At 45.8% G+C, this 24,824-nt stretch overlaps 1 protein-coding gene across 3 annotated transcripts; it reads right to left on the bottom strand.

The window, feature by feature from the left end:
* ZBTB8B (zinc finger and BTB domain containing 8B) lies at positions 1-24,824 on the bottom strand. Of its 3 annotated transcripts, none has more exons than XM_032388904.1 (4): positions 24,753-24,824; positions 17,730-18,724; positions 5,443-5,621; positions 1-2,058 (listed from the first exon to the last, which is right to left on the bottom strand). In XM_032388904.1, exons 1-4 carry the CDS (start codon positions 24,812-24,814, stop codon positions 1,741-1,743), a joined length of 1,554 nt encoding a protein of 517 aa, XP_032244795.1. In that variant the 5' UTR covers positions 24,815-24,824; the 3' UTR covers positions 1-1,740. The 3 variants fall into 3 exon arrangements, with proteins under 3 accessions (XP_032244795.1, XP_032244803.1, XP_032244811.1); XM_032388912.1 differs by having other exon boundaries at positions 17,730-18,862; XM_032388920.1 differs by having other exon boundaries at positions 17,730-18,768; positions 24,753-24,799.

Here is a 24,824-nt window from a genome sequence, read left to right on the forward strand (position 1 = left end):
TACTTAAAAATAAAATTTAAAAAAACCACTAGAAATAATTTAAACAGAGCAAAAATATCAAACAAAACTCCTTGCAAAGCACACCTTCTACACAACCAGTTAGATTTCCCTTTTGCTAAGATCCCTCCTTGAAAAGAACAGCTAATATTTCCATTTCAGGAATGAAAAGTGTTTCTGGTCCTTGATAATTTCCGGTTTGTTAATCTTGATCTAGAACAATAATTTTCAAAACTATCTGTGGCAAAAGACCATTTTTAAAATTTCTAATCTACTGCAGGCCAATAGGTGGTCCTACTGTGTGGATTGGTATCAAAGAATTCACAGACCAGCTGTCTGGGGGTCACAGTTTGACTAACACTATTCTGGAGTTCTCACTTCTATTGAGAAGTATGGTTTAAACACCTTTTGAACTCTTCAATGACTAACACTCACAAGCCAATTTATAATGTTTTTTATTGGCTTTTTTGTTCAGGAGGCAGAAAGAAAGGTGGTTTTGCCACCTTTTGAAACACAACTATACTCAAAGGAAGAAAAAGTGATTTCCTTTAAAGCCCATTTTGGATACTTGAACATAAGACAAAATTATGAAAGTGCCTTAAATATCTTTAATCCCTAATATTTCCTGCTCTTCGGTCTTTTAAAGAAGTATAGCCTCTTCTGTTAGAATAACCACATGGCTGCAAAGTGGGTGAAAAGCAGAATGGTTTTAAAAACCTGTTCTTCTACCAACCTTCTCTTTCCCTCCAGAGGTAAAAGCAGAATGATTTTAAAAACCTGTTCTTCTACCAACCTTCTCTTTCCCTCCAGAGGGTAAACAATTTAGAAATATAACTTGTTTATATAGGCTTGCACTTTCCCTCCAATTAAAGCTCTATTCATAATCAAAGTAGAAAACTCAGCAGTGGCCATATTTCCACGCTCCGCAACAGTGACTCTGGAAAATGGCTGGAAAAAGCAGGAGTATTTTGAATTTCGCCCAAATGACTTGTTTTATGATCACAAAACAGGTGATCTGTGTGTGTAGAATTGTCAAATACCAAACGAGACAGGGAAACCGCCCAGACCTGGGCTCACAGGCTCCCTTCCCAGGGCTAACTTAAAGTTTAATACAGCTGGGCAAGTCAGAGTACCCCAGGAGCCTCTCAACTCATTTCCATGTTTGTGTGCACATAAATACTCCCAGCCATTAAAATTGCAGCCTTAGAGTTAAAAAGTACCTTTATGATTATGTAGCCGAACATCCCTGCCTACCTAATGTCATGAAGCTTTCTCTTTAAGACTTCACCAGAAAACTAAAATACGGAATCCATTAGGAGAGGCTTGGCAAAAGAGAGACTGGTCTCAAGCTATTCTTGCCCACCTTTACAGAGAAAAAGGCTGACAAGAAAGGAATGTAGATGAGTGAGACAATATGAAAACAGGCACGGAGATTTTCTTATCTCTCTCCTAACCAGAGTCTGGGTGCACGACAGGAAGAATGGGGAGCCTTGGGGCCAGCCTTGACTCCCTCAGAATTAACTCAGCAAAGCCCTCTGAAACCAAGGGCATTCCACTAAGTAGTCATTAGTCCTTCGACTCACAAGATCCAACCTTCGCTATGTAATCTAACAAAAATGCAAGTAGAGGAACAGTGAAAAAAATATTCCCCTCGGGGTTCCACAAAATTGGACAAATGGCGGCTTTCGAACGCAGAATAAGCAACAACCAATTCTAAAACCTCTCCCCCACCAAAATTTACTGCTACGTAAGTGTCTCTCGATCTGACAAGTAGGGCCGAATTTGCCGTCTGTCATCAGAATCCTCTCCGGCGGGGTCGTTTTCCTCACCAGACTCCACGTAGATTGGCCAGTCATTGTCCGTGTCACTCTTTTCTTGGCTTTCCGACGAAGCCTCCACCAGGCTAAGGTTGATGGGCATCAGCTCGTCCTCCTCGTCGTGTGTGTCCGTAACACAGGTGCAGTTGTCACACAGCCCGAAGCGCCGCAGGCCCTGGGACAGGTGACTCGTGAAGGTTCTTCTGCAGCCCTTGCAGATGATTGGACGGTTGGATCTGTGCACCTGAAATCACACGCGGACACAGTAAACGCCGCGCCCCCCCTTGCTCTCTCTGCCACAGCCTCCGCCTCACCAAGGTGCTTCCACCCCAAGGCCATCGGGCAGGCGAGGAACGTGCCACCTCCCCGCCGCCAAGCCTCTTGCCCGGCTATTAATATGCCTCTGACGGCCGTCTTCGCTGACGCTCTGGACCAGCTTAGGTCCCCAGATACACATTCTCGCCTATCCTCCTCCCTTTGTTGAATTTTTAAAAAGATTTTATTTATTTATTTATTTATTTAGAGTGAGCAGGGGGAGGGGCAGAGGTAGAAAAAGAGAGAGAATCTCACGGAGACTCCGTGCTGAGCACAGAACCCCACTTGGGGCTCAATCCCACAACCATGAGATCATGACCTGAGCTGAACCAAGAGCCGGTCACTTAACCCACCGAGCCACCCAGGCGCCCCCCCGCCCCTCTTTGTTGAATTTCTAACAAATGGTTAGTAAATTCCCTAGACGATAATAAGCTCCAAGAAGGTAGGGGCCATCCTCATTCATGTTCTCTGTCACATTTGTTACTATAACTCTATGCCCGGCATATAAAGGGCATGCAGGGAACGCTTGAGGATTTTAGGCGTGGCTTTTTATGTACCTGGGATTGTCCAGTTATTAGGGAGGCCGACTTCCTAGATGGTATCTTCTCCGTCCTTACCTCTTTTTTGATAAATGCTTTCCTTACCTCTGAGAATCACTTTGCAAACTAGAAAAAAGAACCTGATCTCCTACCCCACGCAGTTCCTCCTTAGGGCAGCAGCCCCAGGGGCCCCCTCTGCATACGGATCTATTTAATGTGTGCACTCTTCAGGAGCTCCAGCCTAGAGGGGCTCTGTGAACCAAAGCCTCTCCTGTGGAGAGCTCTGGATGCAGGATGCACACAAGAGGTAGAGACAGAGAGAAATGACAGAGGACAAAAGCCAATAACACAACACCCAGCTCACTGGAGCTGCCACTACATCCTGGCCAAATGCCTTCCAGGGGTTCTCCTAGGCTTTCTACACTAAACCCCAACCCTTAGCCAACCTGGCTATGTCCATGACCTTTGCAACCTGACAGGGCCTTTGAAAACCACCTCTTGGGGCTGCGGTGGACTGGACCTTGTATAACATGGAAAGATAGAGGGAATAAGGATTCCAACCAGTAAACTATCTTCAGGGCACCAGGAACCTACTGCTGCCAAGACAGACTGGAGATATAATTTGGGGGGAAAAAAAGACAGACAAAAACTTGAGGCTATGGGAAGAGGCCATTCTCAGGGGTGCTGGGGCCAGCCCTGAGAGTGGAGACGGCTAGTAACCTTGTACTTAACTTAAATCTGGATTCTTTCAAAACCACAATTCACATACCACAAAATTCACCTTTTAAAAGCATACAATTTGGGCGCCTGGGTGGCTCAGTTGGTTAAGCGACTGCCTTCGGCTCGGGTCATGATCCTGGAGTCCCGGGATAGAGTCCCGCCTCGGGCTCCCTGCTCAGCGGGGAGTCTGCTTCTCCCTCTGACCCTCCTCCTTCTCGTGCTCTCTGCCTCTCATTCTCTCTCTCTCAAATAAATGAATAAAAAATAAATAAATAAATAAAAGCGTACAATTTAGTGGTTTTTAGTATATTCACCAGGTTGTGCAACTATCACCACCATCTAGTTCCAGAACATTTTCATCACCCCAGAAAGAAATCAGGTGCCTATTAACGGCCACCCCTCTCCCATTTGCCAGCCTCTTAGCCCCTGGTAACCACCGATCTACTCTATCTCCATGGGTCTGCCCATCTTATGTATTTCATATCAAGGAAATCATACAAGATGTGGCCTTTTGTGACCGGCTGCTTTCACGTGGTGTAATGCTTTTAAGGTTCATCCATGTTGTAGCATGTATCAGAACTGCATTCCATGTTATGGCTGAATAAGGGCCTATGGTATGGATAGGCCACAATTTGTTTATTCATGCATCAGTTGATGGACACTTGGGTTGTTTCCACTTTTTGGCTATGGGAATAATGCTGCAATGAACCTTTGTGTGCAGATGTGTTTTTGTGCGAATGTATGTTTTCAGTTCTCTTGGGTATATACTTAGATATAGAATTGCTGCGGTCTATGGTAACTTTATGCTTAACTTTTTGAAGAACAACCAGATTGTTTTCCACAGTGGCTGCACCATTTTATATTCCCACCAGCAGTGTATGAATGTTCTAATTCCTCCACATCCTTGCCAACACTTTGTTATTACTTGCTTTTTGGCGATAACAATCCTAGTGTGTCTGAAGTGGTATCTCACTGTGGCTTTGATCTGCATTTTCCCAATGACTAGTGATGATGAGCATCTTTTCATGTTCTTATTGGACATTGTGTATCTTCTTTGGAGAAATGTCTATTCACATCCGTTGTTTAATTTGGTTATTTGTCTTTTATTGTTGAACTGAAAGAGTTCTTTATATATTCTGGTACTAGATCCTTAGCAGATAAATGATTCACTAGTATTTTCTCCCATTCTGTGGGTTCTCACATTCTTGATAGTATCCTCTGAAGTCCAAATCATTTTTATGTTTGATTTTCTAAAGACTGATTGCCTTGCTCAAAGATGATCTTAAATACAATGCCTTCCTAAATGGCCTGAATGCCTTTTAGCTGGTGGGAATTAACCACTCACATGGGAGACAGAACCTCAGGGGGGAGCCAGTGGGAGGGGAGGTCCCCTGGGTCTGAAGTCCTCTTTGCTGCCCACAGGTAGCCTTAGAAAGGGTGGCACACACTTTTCCCACATCCAGGTACTGGGGTTGGGTGGAAAACTGAGGATGCACTTTTCTCACCTTTGGCATCACACCGATGAGAACAGACCCACAATCCCCTGTCCACACCCCATTGTTCTCTGCCTTATGACAACCATCCCTGACCAGGATCTAAACTTTCTTGAGTTGGGGGCGCCCGGGTGGCTCAGTCAGTTAAGTAGCTGCCTTCGGCTCAGGTCATGATCCTAGGGTTCTCGGATCGAGCCCCACATCGGGCTCCCTGCTCAGTGGGGATCCTGCTTCTCTCTCTCTCCCTCTGTAGCTGCCCCTGCTTGTGCTCTCTCGTGCTCTCTCTGTCAAATAAATAAAATCTAAAAAAAAAAACCCAAAAAACAAACCTTCTTGAGTCTAAGAAAACTAGTCTCTTATATAAGTTTTAACTTTCTCTAAGTGCCACCAACCCAGCTTTAATTTAGTAGAAACACATGTTTAAAATTCTCTGAAAATGCTCCAGGGGACAGAGAAGTAAAAGGCAGGCTGGTTCACCCTTGCATTAGACAATGTCAGGAGCCCCCTCCCCTCCATCCCCTCCACCTTCACCACAGGAGACTTTCCAGCCCAGACACTTACGCTCAGGGCATGACTCCGCAGATGCTCCTGTCGCGTGAACCTCTTCCCGCAGGTCTCACAGGGGTACGGCCGCTCACCTGTGTGCGAGCGGATATGCCGCTTAAGGATGCCCTTCTGTTTGGCAGTGTAAGGACAAAAAGGACACTTGTGGAGCTTGATGGGGACCACCAGCACGTCACCTGGGGAACCAAATGGGTTGTAAGCATCAGTGACACTGGCCACCCTCCGACAGGTGATCGGGACCTGGGGAATTCTGCCAGCCCGGACCCAGAGGGAGGACATCAACTTTACCACCAGCTAAGGGCAAGACACTACAAATTCCAAGTCTCTGTCTGGCTCCCAATCAGCCAGAGGGTAAAGTGGGCTTCTGATATAAGGCTGCAAGGAATGACATATGGTACCGGCTTCTAAACTTCTCTATGGCTCGCAGTTAGAGACACAGCTTACATCACAACCTCAGAATTCACATGTCTTCAAGGGGATAACTGGAAAAGCTTCCCAAAATAACATTCACTCTGACAGTGTCTATTGTCTCTGATTTCATTTTAAGGCAGTGCTGATGGAGACCCTGTTACGGACTGAATTGCATCCCCCCAAAATTCATACATTGAAGTCCTAACCTCCAGTGTGACTATTTTTGGAGATAGGGAGGTAAATTAAGGTTAAATGAGGTCATAAGGGTAGAGCCCTAATCTGATAGGACTGGTGTCCTTATAATCCGAGGAAGAGACACCAGAGGTCTCATTCTCTCTCTGTTCATGCACAGACGAAAGGCCATGTGAGGACCAGGAAGAAGGTAGTAGGTCGCGAGCCAGGAAGAAAACCACCCTACCAGCACCTTGACCTTGGACTCTGAGCCTCCAGAACTGTGAGAAAATAAATCTCTGTTGTTTAAGCCACTCAATCTGTGGTATTTCTGCTGTGGCAGCCTGAACTGACCTCCTGAATTGATTTCATGACCCTCAAAAGTTTGGAACCCTCTGTTATGATGAATCAGACCCCTGGATCAGGATCTATCCTTTCTATGACAGGAGTGCCTAAGAAGAGCTTCCAGGCATGTGCAGAAGATGTGTACTGTGAAAAAAAAAAAAAGAAGAAGAAGAAGAAGAATAGAAAACAAACAAACAAACAAAAAAAAGATGTGTACTGTGATGCACACCCTCAACCGGAATTCGTATTAACTCTATAGATCTGAAATCCTCAAACATCCAGGGATTCACTTAAATCTTTTTCCAACCCTTTGTTTTTTTTCCCACCTTGCTCGTACAACCATTAAGGTGACAACACGATTATCCCCCCATATACAAAAACTGTTCAAGTTTCCCGAGTTACCCTCATTGCAGCATTCCAAGATGTGTCCCCTCTATGCACAGCCTTCAGGATTTTATAGACTTTGGTCATATCACATCATACAGGAAGGCACTAGTGACTCAAGCTTTCCAGGCATTGAAATCTGAGTTCAATGAGATTGCTCATTGAACTGCTCCACCATTTACCAGCCATATGACTTTGGACATCTCCCTTAACTTCTCTGTGCCTCACTTTTCTCATCTGTAAAATAGGGATGATAACAGTTCCCACCTTAAAGGATTGTGGTAAGAATGAAGTGAAGTAATACCTACAGCACAGCACCTCGCACATGGGTAAGGGCTCATGAATGTCAGCCATTTTTGTCACCATCATCCTCTCCTTGGTGTTTCTTTACCGATGAAGCAGCCCAGGCTCTGTGGTTTTTCTCAACACTGTAGTAACTCCTTTTCTCTGGGACCTTCTCAGGATACCTACCTGGGCTTTATCTTTTCGGAGGTGCTGCCAAAAGTATGGCAAGCCGAATCCCAAGTGAGAACCCAACATCTTTCCCAACACAACACAACCCAAGGGTGGAGATTATTTTCGCTCGTTTCAAGTTCCCAGCCTGATAATGCCTAACATTCTGCATCATCTATAGTGACTCCAAAGCCTGTTTCCTACAATAAAGCAGCAGCTCTTGGCTCATCACTACATACGTATGTTGGATTATTTTGTCACTGAGCACACTGGGACTGAGATCTAGTTTCCTGCTCACTCCTCTGGTGTTGTGGAATCTTCCTGCCATCTAGCCCCACCAGCCTGGCATTAGACTTTATCTCTTCTCAATTATCTACAAAAACATTAAGTCAAATGCGCCCAGCATTGGTCCCCGGAAAAACCAACCATTAACTCTATCTCCATCAGAAAAGTAAGAATTACTACAACACTTTCCTTCCTCTCTCGTGACCTGATCTCACCAATACAACCATTCATTTAAATGCCTACTACATGCCAGACACTCTTAATAAGGTCCACCTTTACCAAGACACCCATTTCTTCCCTCAAGAAGTTAAGTCTGGCAGGAAAGAAAGACATGTAAACAAATTCACACAATATAATGTAACACGTGCAAAGTTCAAAGTGATGAAGAAGCATAGACAAGAAAGTAATGAATTCACTCTAGGAGTTCAGAGAAGATTTCACAGGAGAGGTGATCTTTGAGCAAGGTTTTTTTTTTTTTTTTTTAAGATTTTATTTATTTATTTGAGAGAGAGAGAGAGCACATGAGAGGGGGGAAGGTCAGAGGGAGAAGCAGACTCCCTGCTGAGCAGGGAACCTGATGTGGGACTCGATCCTGGGACTCCAGGATCATGACCTGAGCCGAAGGCAGTCGCTTAACCAACTGAGCCATGCAGGCGCCCCTTTGAGCAAGGTTTTAAAGGATGAATAGGAGTTCACCAGGAGTTCAAGACAGAGAAAGGTATCTCAGACAGAGAAATAACGCACACTTAGGCATAGAGGTAAATAAGAAAACAGAATATAAAGCAGAGGGGAGAGGGGGGATGAGAAATGAGGCTGCGGAAGGGGCAAGAACCAGACTGTGAAGGTCATGGTCAATCATTTATTCAACAAATTTATACTGAGCATCTACTAAATGTCGGGCTATGTTCTAGGCCCTGGGGATACAGCAGTGAACAGAAAAGATAAAAATCCTGCCCTCATGATTCTGACATGTTCAGGAACTTGGACTTTATTCTGTAAGCAGCTAGAATTTTAAGGAGGGGAAGTACATGGTCAGATTTGAGTTTTAAAAGATCCCTCAGAAGACAGTACAGGGGAAGGATTTTTCTTTTTAATTTTTTTCAAAGATTTATTTATTTATTTGAGGGAGAGAGAGTGCAGGGAGGGAGGGGCAGAGGGAGAGGGACAGAGAGTCTCAAGCAGACTCCACAGGAAAGGCAGAGCCCGTTGTGGGGCTGTCTTGCGACCCTGAGATCACGACCTGAGCCAAAACCAAGAGTGGGACGCTTAACCGACAGCGCCCTCCAGGAACCTTGTAGGGGAAGGATTGAAGAGAGGCAATATTAAAGGCAGGAAGTACAGGTGAAAGAGGATGAGAAATGTCATGAACTAAAGCAGGGACCGCGGAGGTGGAGAGGAGATACCCATGTGAGGTAAAATGGACAGCACTTGATGACCACATGTGGGAGGGTAAGAAGGGAAAGAGAAGATTCAAAATGACAGAGATTCTGGGTTAGCTGACCTGGTGGATGATGGTGGAATAAACCGAGGAAGGGAACACAGGAGGAAAAGCAGGTACTAGAGGAATGATAGGTTCAGTTTGGATTTTACTATGTTTGGGGCTGGCCCAGAGCATCCATGAGGGGCATATCTGGGTTAGATAAATCTGGAGCTTAGGCACAGAAGGGAAGAATACAGTTTTAAGAATCTTCAGGAAATTGGAGTGGTTGCTTTAATTAAGGCCTGGCCTTTCCCTGAGCACCCTGCTTCCCTTACCCCATCGCCCTGACACCTCTGAGTCGGAGGTGCGTAGGATCCCCCTTGTGCTTCACTGTCATCTCCAGACCACTGTCCCTCCCTCCATCCTCAAAAACCTTAAGATCTTTTGAAGCTCACACCATCGAATGATAGTACAGCTACGTCTCCTTATTACAGTCATCCTGGATCCCTGAGGTCACCTCCTCATTCTGTGGAGATTTGATCACATTGCCTTCAAATACAACTCCTGGCGTAATTCTTGATGTGAGTACTGAAAATGACCCTGGCCTCTCTGTTCCTTGACCTCCTTTCCTCCAAAGACCTTGTTCTCCACCCCATCTCAGCTACCCCATCCTAGACCAAGAGCTCTCAACTCCACCTGCATATTAGAATCACCTGGGAAACTTAAAAAAACAAAACAAAACAAAACAAAACTGATGTCCAATCTCTATCCCAAGCATCAGATTTTTAAAACACTCTGCCTAGTGTATAGTTGAGAGGGAGAATCATGGCCCCATACCTAGATATTTCCAATAACTGCATTTGTTCCACAGCCTACATATCAAGCATCCCACTTCCCAACCACTATCTCGTATCTTTCCAGCTCACCCCCTAAGTGTCCCTTCTCGGTTGGGACCACATCTTGGACTATGCCGCCATTTTACTGTCCTTCACCTCCTTGGGGCCTCATGCCTCTCCTTCCCCAGTTTCGTGCCCACAATCCATCACTGAAATCACTGCTTCACATCCATCCTTAACTGCCTGGGTCTTCTCTCTCCCTCTGTGTTCACCTGGTTAAACCTAAATTCTGGTTAAATACAAATCTGTGCCCATTCCATACCTGAAACAAGGCAAATTAACATCACTGGTGAAAAATACACAACTGTGTTCTGGTCTCACTTTGAATCCATCTAACCATCACCCTCTGAGCACTAATATCAGAGCCCTTGGTTCTGCCCAAGAACCCTAAATATTAGGGCACCTGGGTGGCTCAGTCAGGGACTCAGTCAGGGACTCCCTCTGCCTGCGCTCTGCCTACTTGTGATCTCTCTCTCTGTCAAATAAATAAAATCTTAAAAAAAAAAAAAAGAACCTTAAATATTTCCCTGGCTCACTCTCTCCCACTCTCCTCAGGGACCATTCCACACCCTCCCTCTGATCAGGTCTCTGCCCCCCACTGTCCCCTCCTCCCTTTCAGCCATTGTCCTTGCTTCTTTTTTTTTTTTTAATTTTATTTATTCATTTGAGAGAGAGAGAGAGCATGAGCAGAGGTGGGAGAGGGAGAGGCAGAGGCAGAGGGAGAAGCAGGCTCCCCTCTGAGCAGGGAGCCCGACGTGGGACTCAGTTCCAGGACCCTGAGATCATGACCTCAGCAGAAGGCAGACACTTAACCATCTAAGCCACCCAGGTTCCCTTGTCCTTGATTCTTTAGCTGATGAGAAGCAATCAGAAGAGAACCTCCACATGCTCCCAGCCACCCCCAAGCTCCCCCATGAACACATACGGTCTGCTTCCACTCCTGTTCCTATGAACGAATGTGCTTCCTCACATGCAGAGCCAGACCATCCCCACCACTTGGACAGGGACCTCGTCTGCCCTCGCTCTATCAACTGTCCCTCTCTCTTTTACCATCAGTTATCCTCCTCTCTCCTGGATCATTCCCACCAGTAAACAAACATGCTTTTAGATCCTCCACCTTCATAAAAACCTTGACCTCATATGCCCCTTCAGCTACTAATGCATTTCTCTGTCCCCTTCACAGCAAATATGCTTGAAAGAAGCATCAATACTCACTGTCTTCACCTCTATTTCCCCAGCTCTGTTTCGAGCCCTTTGGTCTCTTGCCTCCCACTTCAACAACACTACTCTTGTCAAGCCCGCCAATGACCTCCCCAATGATCAGTTCTCACTCTGCCTACACGCAGTCCTGGACATAGTCGATTTCTCCTTTCTCCTGAAACATTTTCTCTTCCTAGTACCATCACTCTTGATTCTCCTCCTACCTCCCTGCCTGCCCCCTCCCCGTCTCCTTTACTGGGCCCTATTTGCCTGACCTCTACATGCTGGAGTTCCCCCAGGGCGCAGTGTGTAAATCTCTTACCTTCTCCTTCCACAGCCATAAGTTCATGGGATATATAGGTTTCAAATTCCATGAACCCATTAATGATTCCCAAATGTATAGCTCAGCTGTGATTCCCCCCGGAACCCAAGCATACAGGATGCAACTGCTTAGTGAACATCTCCACGTGGAGATCCAAGAGGCATCACAAACAGCATGTTTAAGTCAACTGCTCCAGCTAAAAACCTGAGGGTCACCCCTAACTTCTCTTTTTCTCATACCACTCATACAAGCCATTAGGAAATCTGGTCGGTTCGACCTTGAGAGGCAGTAGTGTCCTATCCAAGAAGACCACTTTGGAGGTTATAGCATACACTACCCACATGGATGCTTTTAAGATATGTCACTTCAAGTCACTCTCAGCTGAGACCTCTAGTGGTGTCCCTTCTCAGAGGAAGACCCAAAGGTCTTCTCATGGCCTTCAGGGCCCCACCTGATCTGCCCTCATCCAAACTCTCTAACCTCATCCCCTAGCACTCTGCCTCACCCACTCCACTCCAGCCTCAGCAGCACCCTGCTGTTCCTCTAGTTCACTTGCCAATTGTGGCCTGCACCTGGGCCTTTGCACCTTGCTCTTCCCTCTGCCCAGAATGTTCTTCTCCCTGATTTACCTTGCAGTTTGCTCTCTTCCTCCCTTGCAGTTTCTGCTCAAAGGCAACTTGTTAGAAAGGCCTTCCTTGTCAACACTAAATAAAATAGCATCTCCTTCACTATCAACCCCTGCTTTAGTTCTTCTTCATGTTATATACTTACTTATATGTTTATTGTCTGTCTCCCTGCATTGGAATGTCAGCTTCATGAGGACAAGGACTGCCTTTTGTTCACTCCAATGAACAGTGCTTGGCATATAGTAAGTGCTCAATAAATATTTGTTAAATGATTGAATGAATGGAGACATAGATCAATGGAACAGAATAGAGAGCCCAGAAATAAACCCATGCTTATATGGTCTATTAATCTATGAAAAAGGAGGCAAGAATATACAAATGGGAAAAGACAGTCTCTTGAATAAGCGATGCTGGGAAAACTGAACAGGTACATGCAGAAAAATGAAACTGGACCACTTTCTAACACCACAAACAAAAACAAACTCAAAATGGATTGAAGACCTAAATGTGAACCCTGAAACCATAAAAATCCTAGAGGAGAACACAGGCAGTAATTTCTCTGACATCGGTCATAGCAACATTTTTCTAGATATGTCTCCTACGGCAGGGAAAACAAAAGCAAAAATAAACTATTGGGACTACATCAAAATAAAAAGCTTTTGTGCAGGGCACCTGGGTGGCTCAGTCGTTAAGCATCTGCCTTCGGCTCAGGTCATGATCTCAGGGTCCTGGGATCGAGCCCTGCATCGGGCTCCCTGCTCGGCGGGAAGCCTGCTTCTCCCTCTCCCACTCCCCCTGCTTGTGTTCCCTCTCTCGCTGTGTCTCTCTCTGTTAAATGAATAAATAAAATCTTTAAAAAAAGAAAAAAGAAGATGTCTTAAAAAAAAAAAAAGCTTTGGGCGCCTGGGTGGCTCAGTCGTTAAGCGTCTGCCTTCGGCTCAGGTCATGATCCCAGGGTCCTGGGATCGAGTCCCACATCGGGCTCCCTTCTCGGCAGGAAGCCTGCTTCTCCCTCTCCCACTCCCCCTGCTTGTGTTCCTGCTCTCGCTCTCTCTGTCTGTCAAATAAATAAATAAAATCTTTAAAAAAAAAAAAAAAAAAAAAAGCTTTTGTGCAGTAAAGGAAACCATCAACAAAACAAAATAAAGGCAACCTACTGAATGGAAGAAGGTATTTGCAACTGATAAACCCGATAAGGGGTGAATATCCAAAATATATAAAGAACTTACACAATTCAACACCATAAAAACAATCTGATTGGGGCACCTGGGTGGCTCAGTTGGTTAAGTGTCTGTCTTCGGCTCAGGTTATGATCCCAGGGTCCTGGGATCGAGTCCCACATTGGGCTCCCTCCTCAGCAGGGAGTCTGCTTCTCCCTCTCCCTCTACCCCTCCCCCCTGCTCATGCTCACTCTCTCTCTTAATAAATAAATAAAATCTAAAAAAAACAACAACAACAATCTGATTAAAAAATAGGCAGAGGACTTGAATAGACACACTTTTCCAAAGAAGACATACAGAATGGCCAACACATATGAAAAGGTGCTTAACATCACTAATCATCAGGAAAATACAAATCAACACTACGATGAGATACCACCTTACACCTGTCAGAATGGCTAGAATCAAAAAGAAATAACAAGTGTTGGCAAGGATGTGAATAAAAAGGAAACCTCATGCACTGTTGGTGGGAATGCAAAGTGGTACAGCCACCGTGGAAAACAGTATGGAGGTCTCTCAAATTCCACTATGGGGAATTTACCCAAAGAAAACAAAAATACTAAAAAAAGAAAAAAAAAAAAAGAAAACAAAAATACTAATTTGAAAAGATATATGGACCCCTATGTTTATTGCAGCATTATTTATAATAGCTAAGATATGGAAGCAGCCTGTGTCCATTGACGGATGGATAAAGAAGATGTGATATAAGGTGTGCGCACGTGCACGGCGCATACACACACACACACACACACACACACACTATGGAATATTACTCAGCCATAAAAAAGGATGAGATCTTGTCATTTGCAACAACATGGATGGACCTAGAGGGTATTATGCTAAGTGAAATAAGTCAGACTGAGAAAGACAAATACCATATGATTTCCCTCATATGTGGAATCTAAAAAACAAAACAAATGAATAAGCAAACAAAAAGCAGAATCAGATCTATAAATACAGAGAACAAACTGATGAATAAATGAATGAATGAATGGGCCGGAATGATAAGATGTTGAAGAAGAAAGCCAATGATGGAACACTGGACACACTGGCATTAAATGACCCCGTGATGAGACTGGAAAGGAATGGGCAGAGGTCAGAGCAATGGGTACCCGTGGTGTCAGAAGCCAGAGGAAGATAGAATTTCAAGAAGGAGAGAAAGGGCAGAGTCAACTACTGAGAGAGGCCAAGTAAGATAAGACCTGAAAATCACTCATTGGATTGGCTCTAGAAATGCGTGGCTGACCTCATGGCAGCAGGGTCGGTGGAGTGGAGGGGGCAGAAGTCAGCCTGCAGTGGGCTGAGAAAAGAGTAGGAAGTAAAACAGTGGAGGTAGCCAACGCAGATGAACCTTCCAAGAAGCAGTGGGAGGTGCCGGAGCTGGGGTTGGGAGGTCTGGGGGAGGAGGGCTGATAGGAGGACCCTATGACCTGACAGTGTCTGCTTACGTCAGATGTGAGCAATGTGGATACAGAATTACCATGACACCCTCCTGGCTGTCTCCCTGCCCTTGTCTCCCATCTCCACGCCATCTGGTGCTAAGGCCAAATTAATCTCCCCCAAGCACAGAACCTGCCTCCTCCCAAGCTCAGTAACTACCAAAAAATTCCCCTGTGCCTACAGACAAAACCTCACCTCTTAGCATTTAAGGTTTTCCATAATCTGACTCCCATCAATTTCTCTCCTCTTCTTACCCTCGGATGCCACTTTCATAATGCCTCCCTCATCTCCCAGGCGGAAGCCAGTTCTGCTTTTGGACCACTGGGAAAGCCACACCTCCATCTGTCTTCCAGTCCTACTGTCTTTCTATCATGTGATGCCAATGACACATATCTTACCTCCTCTAAGACACCACCAGCTCTTTGAGGGCTGGATCCATGTCTGACTTATCTTTGTGTCTTTACCAGGAAGGTCCTCAAATATTTGAGCAAATAAATGAATGACCAAACACATCAGTCCTACTCTGTGCCTTGGCATTTGGAATAAATTTACCCAGGAGCCATGTGAATGGGATCAAAACTTGGCAGACGACAGGCATGGCGAGGGGCCAGGGTGGCTGCCTTGTCCACAGCACCTTCTAGTTGGAAACCTGACTTGACAGACAGGTAGACAGACTGGACTTGAATGAAGACGGAGTAGGGCTGCATTATTATTTCTTGATGCTTGTGGTTACAGGCAGAGGGGTTGAAAGATAAAATCATGGCACTGAAATCCTCTATTCATTTGTGCTGCCTGCACAGTTTGTTTGAATGAAATGAAGCCAGCCCAGGTTTCTCGCTTTAGCTCTGCCACTTACCAGCTCTGCATTCTTAGGAAATTCACCAAACCCTTGTGGGTCTCAGTTTCTCCACACTCTCCTGCCAAACTCATGAGGGTCTAATGGGTGTGAAAGGGTGGTCACCGTCTGTGAAGTGCTATTATGCACGGAAATGAGATTTCAACCCGTTCCCACAGTGTGTTCATGAAAACAGCCACTACCTTCTAAATGCTGGTTAAGCCAGTGTCCTGAGGATCGGAAACAGCATTTTCGAGTTTTCAAGCCTAGTTTTAATCAGACATACAGAGTGTTCTTGCTTTAAAAAATGAAATTAAATGTCTCAAGACAGCCATTTAGTAATGAATAAAAGTGGCTGATCTCCCTTATCTAAAATACTTTCACTGCCCAGTATTGAAGGGTGAATTTAAATTGGGATTCATTAATTTCTTGGCTTGAGGTTCTGGAAGCTATAGGGTACTTTCATCAGCAAGGTGGCAGCCAAGTCTATTTCAATCTCTGACAAGACATTTTACAACACAATTACCCCACCTGTTAAGAGGAGTTAGTCATGTCAACTCATCTCTCAGAGTTGTTCAGGGAAACAACCAAGTTCTCTTAAAACGCAAAAGCCTACCTAAAATTAACAAGTCAGGAAATGACAGATGTTGGCGGGGATGCGGAGAAAGGGGAACCCTCCTACACTGTTGGTGGGAATGCAAGCTGGTGCAGCCACTCTGGAAAACAGTATGGAGGTTCCTCAAAAAGTTGAAAATAGAGCTACCATATGATCCAGCAATTGCACTACTGGGTATTTACCCCAAAGATACAAAAGTAGGGACCCGAAAGGCTACGTGCACCCCGATGTTTATAGCAGCAATGTCCACAATAGCCAAACTGTGGAAAGAGCCAAGATGTCCATCAACAGATGAATGGCTAAAGAAGATGTGGTATATATATACAATGGAATATTATGCAGCCATCAAAAGGAATAAGATCTTGCCATTTGCAACGACGTGGATGGAACTGGAGGGTATTATGCTGAGCGAAATAAGTCAAACAGAGAAAGACATGTATCATATGACCTCACTGATATGAGGAATTCTTAATCTCAGGAAACAAACTGAGGGTTGCTGGAGTGGGGGGTGGGGTGGGAGGGATGGGGTGACTGGGTGATGGACACTGGGGAGGGTATGTGTTCTGGTAAGCGCTGTGAATTGTGCAAGACTGTTGAATCTCAGATCTGTACCTCTGAAACAAATAATGCAATATATGTTAAGAAAGAAAAAAAGAAGAAGAAGAATGTAGCAGGAGGGGAAGAATGAAGGGGGGGAAATCGGAGGGGGAGAAGAACCATGAGAGACGATGGACTCTGAAAAACAAACTGAGGGTTCTAGAGGGGAGGGGGTTGGGAGGATGGGTTAGCCTGGTGATGGGTATTGAGGAGGGCACATTCTGCATGGAGCACTGGGTGTTATGCACAAACAATGAATCATGGAACACTATATCTAAAACTAATGATGTAATGTATGGGGATTAACATAACAATAAAAAAAATAAAAAAAAAAACAAAAAAACGCAAAAGCCTACCAAAGGAAAATATTTGATATAAAAGCTAGTTTAAGGGTGATGATTTAATTAAAACACAAATGTCTTTGGAGTTATCAACATTAATTATTAAAAGAAAAAAAAAAGCCTACCAAAGGATATAAGAAACCTACTCACATAAAGCCAAATGCCAACTCATTTTAGATATTGTCACGTAGATAGCACCATTGACCATGACACGCTAAGTGCCTGTCGACCATGTGCCAGGCACCATGGCTGACAAAGAGAAGTATCGATTTCTTACCTGTCTGGAATATGTGATCATACATGAGAAAAAATTCTGAGAACCTTCTCGTTTGGTCCTCAACCCTGTGATAAAGGCAAGGCAGGGATGATTATCTCCTGAACAAAATGGCTTCAAAGAGACTGACTGATTTAACCCAAGTCCCACTGCTTATTAGTAGAAGACAGTAGGTTCTTTCCATGTCTTCAGACTGCCCTCAGCATGCTTACACTCTAGTTGTAGAGGTAAAATACTACCACAGAGGAAGAGACAATGGCCCGCACACAGCAGGTGCTCAATGACCATCGCTTGGTGGGAGTGGTGGTAATGTGGTGGTAATGATGGTGGTGATGACAATGACGGTAATGGCAGTGACCATGACAATGATCATGATGACAGGAGCCGAAGAGGCCCAGGTGTGCGTGCTAAAGGACCGGCAGAGATGCTGAATGCTCGTGGAGCTCACCTGAGTCCTCTCCATACCAGTCAGTCTGGACATCCATCATGGAACTCATGGGTCCTCCTGCACCATCTGGTCTTCCCTCCAAACTCCGAGAAAAGTGATGGTCCGCATCGCCTTTGCTGGGGACAGCACTGTTGCGCAGAAGTGCCTCCAGGAATTGCTTCACGTGGTAGTTACCGTAAGCCAAGTCCACAGCCTGGCCACCGGGCAAAGCCTCGGCCACGCGGGCCAGGCTGAGTGGGGCGGCATAAGGCTGCAGCGGCTCACCACCCTCCACCTCCACCTCGTCGGCCTCAAACTCCACCTTGGGCTCTATCTGTTTGGGCAGAATAGAGAGGTCACCGTCAGCTGGGCCACAGCCCTGGCGGTCCTTCACCACCAGTCCCAGCGGGTGGCAGCCCTGGCAGTCACCGCAAGGGGACTCTCTCGGACAGTCCACACTCTCCTCTCCCTCGGCTGCCGAGGAGACCAAGCTCTTGGTATCACAGGAGGTCCCTTCCCTGCCTGAACTGGGGCTTCCACCGTCAACCTGATGAGCCCCCACGGCCACCGCCGCCGCCGCCGCCTCCTTCTCCATCTTCCGGCAGATATCGAGGGATGACCTGATGTACGTCTTGCAGAAGTTCACCACGTCGTTCATCTGCAGGTAGCTGGCCGCTGACATAACTTCAATCACGTTCTCCCCGCACAGATCCAGCTTCCCAGAGTACAGGAAGTCTAAGATGGTGGAGAAGGCATCGGACGTGACGATGTCCAGCGAGGCGGTGCTGGGCCGCCCGCTGTCCTGGATGTAGTGAATGAGCAGGGCGCGGAAGTAGCCGCTGTTGGCAAACAGAATGTTCCTGTGGGCCTTGAAGATCCGCCCTTCCACAATGATGCTGCAGTCACAGAAAAAGTCCCTCTTTCGCTGTTCATTCAACTCCCCCAAGAGCTTGGCATAATAGGATTGCATCTCCATTTCTCCACCAGCTGCTGCTTCTCTGGAGTGGCCTGTCTCTCTGCCAAGATTTTTTTTTTTTCCAGTTAATTCACCGATCCCAACCTTACAAATAAGATGTTCAGTTTTAATTTTTCTTTTTCATTCTTCCCCAAACACCGGTTCAGTAGTGTCTTTATGATATAGGCTATTTTGGGATCTAACAAAAATCAGAGGTGGTCCAACGGGGTTAATTTATGAAAAACAACAAAAATAACCAGAACAAGCTGCATGTGGCACAGTACATAGTGTTTTACATGGAAGCTCTCAATACATTTTTATAAAAATCCGATGATAAAACTGTCCCCATTTTTCTGATAAGGAAATTGAGACTTAGAGAAGGTAGGAGATGACCCAGCTATAACAGCCAGGACTCAAAACCAGGTCAGTTATCCCCTGGAGTTCCTGCTTTTATGCCTACACTATACTTTCTTCAAGACTCAGAATATAGATAATACCCAAATCTAATACTTAGAGCTCAATCCTGACACAGACCTTGGAGACTGTACTCACCTGTCTCGGCACACCCCTATTATCATGCCTTCATGGAAGCACGGTGGATTCTTGGGCTAGCCTGCATACAGTCATCGTTCTTATGGTTTTTAGGCCCCATTCTGGCTTTGAGAGATCCACCCTTCCCCCATTCTTGGCCAACGTGTTTTGCATCAAGCTGGCGCCATCCCCAGGCTCTAGATATAAACAGATATAACACAATCAAGGCATCCCACCTTCTGAGTGCAGTGATTAGCTCAGAAATGGCCACGTGGCTTGGTCAGAGCAATGAAAAGCAATACAGGTTTAGTGAAGGTTCCAGAAAAGAGCACTGTCTACTCTGTGAGCATGTGCGATGTCAGAGATGCTGTCTCAGCACCAGGGGAACCAGCCTGACAAAGATGACAGTCTGGCTCAGGCAGGAGGAACAAATGGAGCCCAGGGACACCCTCTGCGCCCCAGTTCATGCTGGGCCAGAAGCCAATTAAGTCTCTTTTTGCCTTAGCTGGTCTGAGTTGGGTTTTCTATCTCTTGCAAATGAGAGACTCCCAACTGATGGACTCCACTACCCTTGGTTCACTCCCTCGAATTTTATGTCCTGGCCCTTGTCTGTCAGTGGACTCCAAGCCTTTGAAGGCATGAGCCATGCCTTATCTCATCTGCTACCCTCCGTAGCACCTGGCAGAGTGCTTTGGACAAGGTAGGTTGGCTAAGGGCAAAGGAAGACTCCTTTCTTAACTGCTAAGTAGAACAGGTATAAATCAAGTTTAAAACCTTCTGCTGGTGAGAAAGACAGATGCCGACCTTCTTCTCTGAGCTCTCGCCTCAATCTTTTCCCATCACACAAACCACAGAGCCGTCCTCTGACCGCACTGCAGCTGGTCTTAAGGGTTAACTTGCTTCAAGTTAACACAACTCCTTGCTTACTGACCTAAGGCCCTTGATCTGTAACCGAACTAATTTGCTTTCTTTGAGATTTGCAGACCACTGGCCTTGGAAAATGAAGGACCAGAACTTTCCCAGGCCACAGAGGCCAGCAAGTCTGTTTGAAGCTGCCTCGGCTCTCTGATTAGCCTGGCAATCTTTTAACAAAACATTTTTCTTTTTTAAGGTCACGCAAATGACTCTACTGACCTCCCTTTGCGCATCTGTAAACCTTGCCCTCCTTTGCAGAAAGATCAGAGTACTCTTGCACAACCCCGGGGTAGCCAGGAGCCAGACCTTCTTGCACAACCTCTGTGTGCTGAGATAATTCTGTAGCTAGCATCATTGAGCCGCACATCATCAAGAAATGTCAAAGCCCACCGTACTCCCTTAACTGATTAAACCCCTTTAAAAATCCCTGGGCCAGGCAGAAACCTCGGAGTTGGCTTTTGGACAAGAGTCTGCCTTCTCCCCGGGTGGCTGGGCTCCTCTCTTCAGTATTGGCCTCTTGAGCAACAAGCAGCCGAACTTGGGTTTCGGTAACAATCCATCCACTACCCCTTTTCCATACTAACCCATGGAGCACAGATAAGTTTCTACAACCAAGTACATCATCTCCCTCTACTGGAATCACAAAAGGCCTAGTTAGAGCTACCAACCACAACCAACTCCTTAGCACTCTTCCTTTCTACAAATGCAACACAACAATACCTCACCCAGCCAGAAATCAGACATTCCCTACCCACAAAAAGGGCCCTTCCACTGGCAAAATAGACGCCCCAAGGTCTATGTACTAACTGCACAGACTAGATTCATTGAAGACCCTCAACAACCTTATTAAGTGGCTGTCCACACCTACTTTCTACGTACTTATAGCAAGTGATGCATTAAGTTTAGAAACTAGACAACCAATTAGGGAGAGAAGTGAAGAAGTGTCTCTAAGCAAGTCAACTGACAAAGGTGAGAACTGACAGCTAGGAAAAGGTAAAAAAGTTACTTAAAAAACAGACCCAGGAATTTTTTCAAAATTTCAGCCTGAGGCCATGTAGCTAAGCATATTAGATGCTCCTACATATTCAAAATGGCCTAAGGACAGCAATAAATTATAGCCTGGGGCTATCATTGATGGGCCTAAGTCATCAAGATGATTCTTATCTGTTTATATTCATTTTAAAGTCAAGGAAGTTATGTCATAATTTCAGGAATTTTTTTTATCCAAAGTAGTTAAAATTAACATTCGGTTCAGAAAGGAAGAGACCTGTCAGATATCTGCACAATTCCCAAAAATATCAACCCTGAAAGTTGTCACAGAGCTAAGGTTTCACTGTCATTCCCACCTCTTCTGACTGCTCTAACCAAGCCTTCTAGGCAGTTCCTGCCATTGCCTTTGGCTATCAAAATATGAAGGGAAAAATGAGATAGAGGAAAATGCAACATTTCAATATCACACTCTACTTTTCTTTAGAACTGAAAGAAAGGGGCGCCTGGGTGGCTTAGTTGGTTAAGGGGTTAAGCATCTGCCTTAGGCTCAGGTCATGATCCCAGGGTCCTGGGGTCAGGCTCCCTGCTCAGCGGAAAGTCTGCTTCTCCCTCTCCCTCTGCTCCTCCCCATCCTGTTCATTCTCTCTCTCTCTCTCTCAGATAAATAAAATCTTAAAAAAAAAAAAAAAGAACTAAAAGAAAACCTATCAGACTGGTAAAATCACATTTTTCAATGTGCTAAAATCCAATGTTGATGTGGATATAATCTGGAATACCATTTTAGAGAGGAATTTGGCAATATTTATTAAAACCTAAAATGCACATTTCTTTTGGGGCGCCTGGGTGGCTCAGTCGGTTAAGTATCCACTCTTGATTTTGGCTCAGGTCATGATCTCAGGGTTCTGAGATCAAGCCATGCATCACGCCCCTAGTTGGCTCTGGAGTGGAGCCTGCTTAAGATTCTCTCTCTCTCCTTCTCCCTCTGCCCCTGCTCCCCTCCCCGCTCATGTGCATGCTCTCTCTCTCTCTCAAAAATTAAAAAAAATTTTAAATATTAAATGTAAAATTTTTAAAAATACACACTTCTTTTTCCCAGAAATTTCAACGTAAAAATTTACCCTTTCGGATGTGTTGTCAAAAAACACCAAATTACAAGTTCAGAGATGTCCATTCACCAGGTTTTTGTACTAGTGCAAAAGTAAAAGTGATCTGAATGTCCACCAACAGGGGACAAGTTAAGTCAATGAGGTACAATCGCACAGGTGAATACTATGCAACCATGTTTTTAATGAGCTAGAGTTGTATGTGTTCATTATGGAAAGGTCACCAAGATATATTAAGAGGAAAAGGCAAGATGCAAAACAAAATGTACTGTATGATGCCGTCCACATATGCATGATTTTTCCCCCATAAGGTTATACAAGCAAGAGTTAATAGCAGATATACTTGAGAAGAAGGATTAAGGGTAAGAGGTATGTAGAGGGACTTTCACTTTTCATTTTCAAACTTTCTGTACTGTTAGGGTGTTTTACTACGCGTATGTACTGCTTTCATTTTTTTCTTTTTAAACAAAGGGGGGAAAGGAAGAGGGGCAGAGGGATAAGGTAGTTGGCAAACCAGGAAGATAAACCAGTGTAGGCACAACAACTCTTAGCCTGAAGAATGGTTTTATCTACAGGGCCTTCTCCCAGGGCACTTCTTTTTTTTTTTTAATTTTATTTATTTATTTGACAGAGAGAGAGAGAGACAGCTAGAGAGGGAACACAAACAGGGGGAGCGGGAGAGGGAGAAGCAGGCTCCCTGCTGAGCAAGGAGCTGGATGCGGGGCTTGATCCCAGGACCCTGGGATCATGACCAGAGCTGAAGGCAGATGCTTAACGAACGACTGAGCCACCCAGTCGCCCCTCCCAGGGCACTTCTATCTTTCACTGGAAGATGCTCCTTTCCAGCAATAGTACTCAAAACCCATCTTTGGCTTTCTCGCTGCAAATAATCTAGATTCTATTGGGTCATATTAATACTCCCTAACTTTGCAAGTCTGTCCCCAAGCCTATACTTGTCATATACTGTGGAAATCATTATTCATATCACTTGATCAGTGTCCTGCATCCCTGGGACGCTATTTCTCCTTGGAAAGAAGCTCTTTGGGTATACTGCTGTCAGAAGTACATTTATCCACACTCTGGCAGGGACCCCCCTCCCCCAAGCCCTCTCACTGTTCCAATTAAATTCAACAATGACTAGCTACATACAAGGAAGATGCCAGGAATAGAAAAATGAACCAAGTACAGTGCATGTCCTCCAGGAGAGAGCAGATGCCAACACTACCACCTGCAACACACTGGCGCATTCCCCAGGGATTCCTACCCAAATCCCACAACTGTCTTCACTCAGGCACCAAAACCAGCCTTGAATTCCACCCACTAACTCTGACAAGACTCTTTCAGTCTTACCAACTTGAGAATAATGAAAACCTGATCATCAAAAAAAAAAAAAAAAAGGTGGGGGTGCACATCTGAGTGGCTCAGTTGGTTAAGCGTTAGACTACTGGTTTCCGGCTCAGGTCATGATTTCAGGGTGGTGAGATCAATGGAGCCCCTGGTCCAGCTCCACTCAGTGTTCAGCACAGAGTGAGCCTGAGATTCTTGCCCCCTGCCACTTCCTCCCCTTCTGCTCCTCCTCGCTGCTCATGCGCTCTCTCGCTCTCTCTCTCTCTCTCTAAATTAAATCAATAAAATCTTTAAAACAAAAACAAAAACAAAAACCTGCTCCTCAATTGCTAGCATTTACTGAACACCTCTCCTCATGAAGCACTGTAAGAAGTACTTTACAAGCATTAAGTTTTATCTCACAATAACCCAATGCAGTAGATATAATCGTTGTACTCTCTTTTTCAGGGGAGGAAATTGAGGTTCCCAAATTTATAGCTAACACGCCCAAGCTGGGATTGGAACCAAAATTGGTTTGATTCCATAGTTGACATGCTAACCACTATGCCAACCTGACTCCCCGAAGGGTTGGGGAAGTCACTCCTCTCCCAACGCATGGAGTGGAGGGAAACGACACAGGAGAAGAGTTTCCAATTCCACCGAAAGAATTTCGGGGTCAACTGCATCTTCGGTTCACCTGTAAACTGCTCCCAAGACAAGGGGATTCCCCCCGCCCACTTCCAGAGCCAGACGACCCTGCAGAGATCACGGGAACTAGTTATTGGACCGGTCTTTGGCTCCTGAGGGTGGGGAACTGGGGCCTTGCCCCTCCCGTGGCCTCCTGCGGACAAAGTGACCATCACTTTGGTGAGCACTGCCCCAGCCTGGCCGAGCCCTCGCCCACCGGCACCATCGCAATCGGCGGGCGCCAGGACCACCCAGCTGGACGACGCGGGGGGACAGTCCAATGCCAGGGAAGGGGGGACAGCTGCCGCCGCGCCACGCCACCCCTCCCCACGCTGGAGGGGAGGGAGGGTCGGTCATCCAGCTCAGGTTCGCGCGGCGGGGGTCTCGGGAGTAGCCAGGGCCGGGAGGTCCAAAGGAGGCCCACCGAGAGGGGAGTTCCCTGCCCGCTCCCCCCATCCAAGGCCGACCTCCTGGGGAGCCCCGAATCCTCCCCAAACCCATGAAAGCTGCAGCGCGAACCCGCTTCTCAGCTCTCACCTTTTAGCGGGATCCAGCCGCGCTGCCGCCGAGCTCCGCGCACCGACACGCCCCCCTTTCATTCACCTGTCG

Source organism: Phoca vitulina, unplaced genomic scaffold (assembly GCF_004348235.1).
Source record: "Phoca vitulina isolate PV1807 unplaced genomic scaffold, GSC_HSeal_1.0 scaffold2, whole genome shotgun sequence".
NCBI lineage: Eukaryota > Metazoa > Chordata > Mammalia > Carnivora > Phocidae > Phoca > Phoca vitulina.

Bases quoted from the DNA above. Each gene is read 5' to 3' on its own strand.
- ZBTB8B (XM_032388904.1), bottom strand. From the start codon at position 24,814: ATGAAAGGGGGGCGTGTCGGTGCGCGGAGCTCGGCGGCAGCGCGGCTG. The intron at 18,725-24,752 runs GTGAGAGCTGAG...AAATCTTGGCAG, and splicing joins CGGCTGGATCCCGCTAAAAG to AGAGACAGGCCACTCCAGAG. The intron at 5,622-17,729 runs GTGAGCTCCACG...TTGGTTCCCCAG, and splicing joins CTGGTATGGAGAGGACTCAG to GTGACGTGCTGGTGGTCCCC.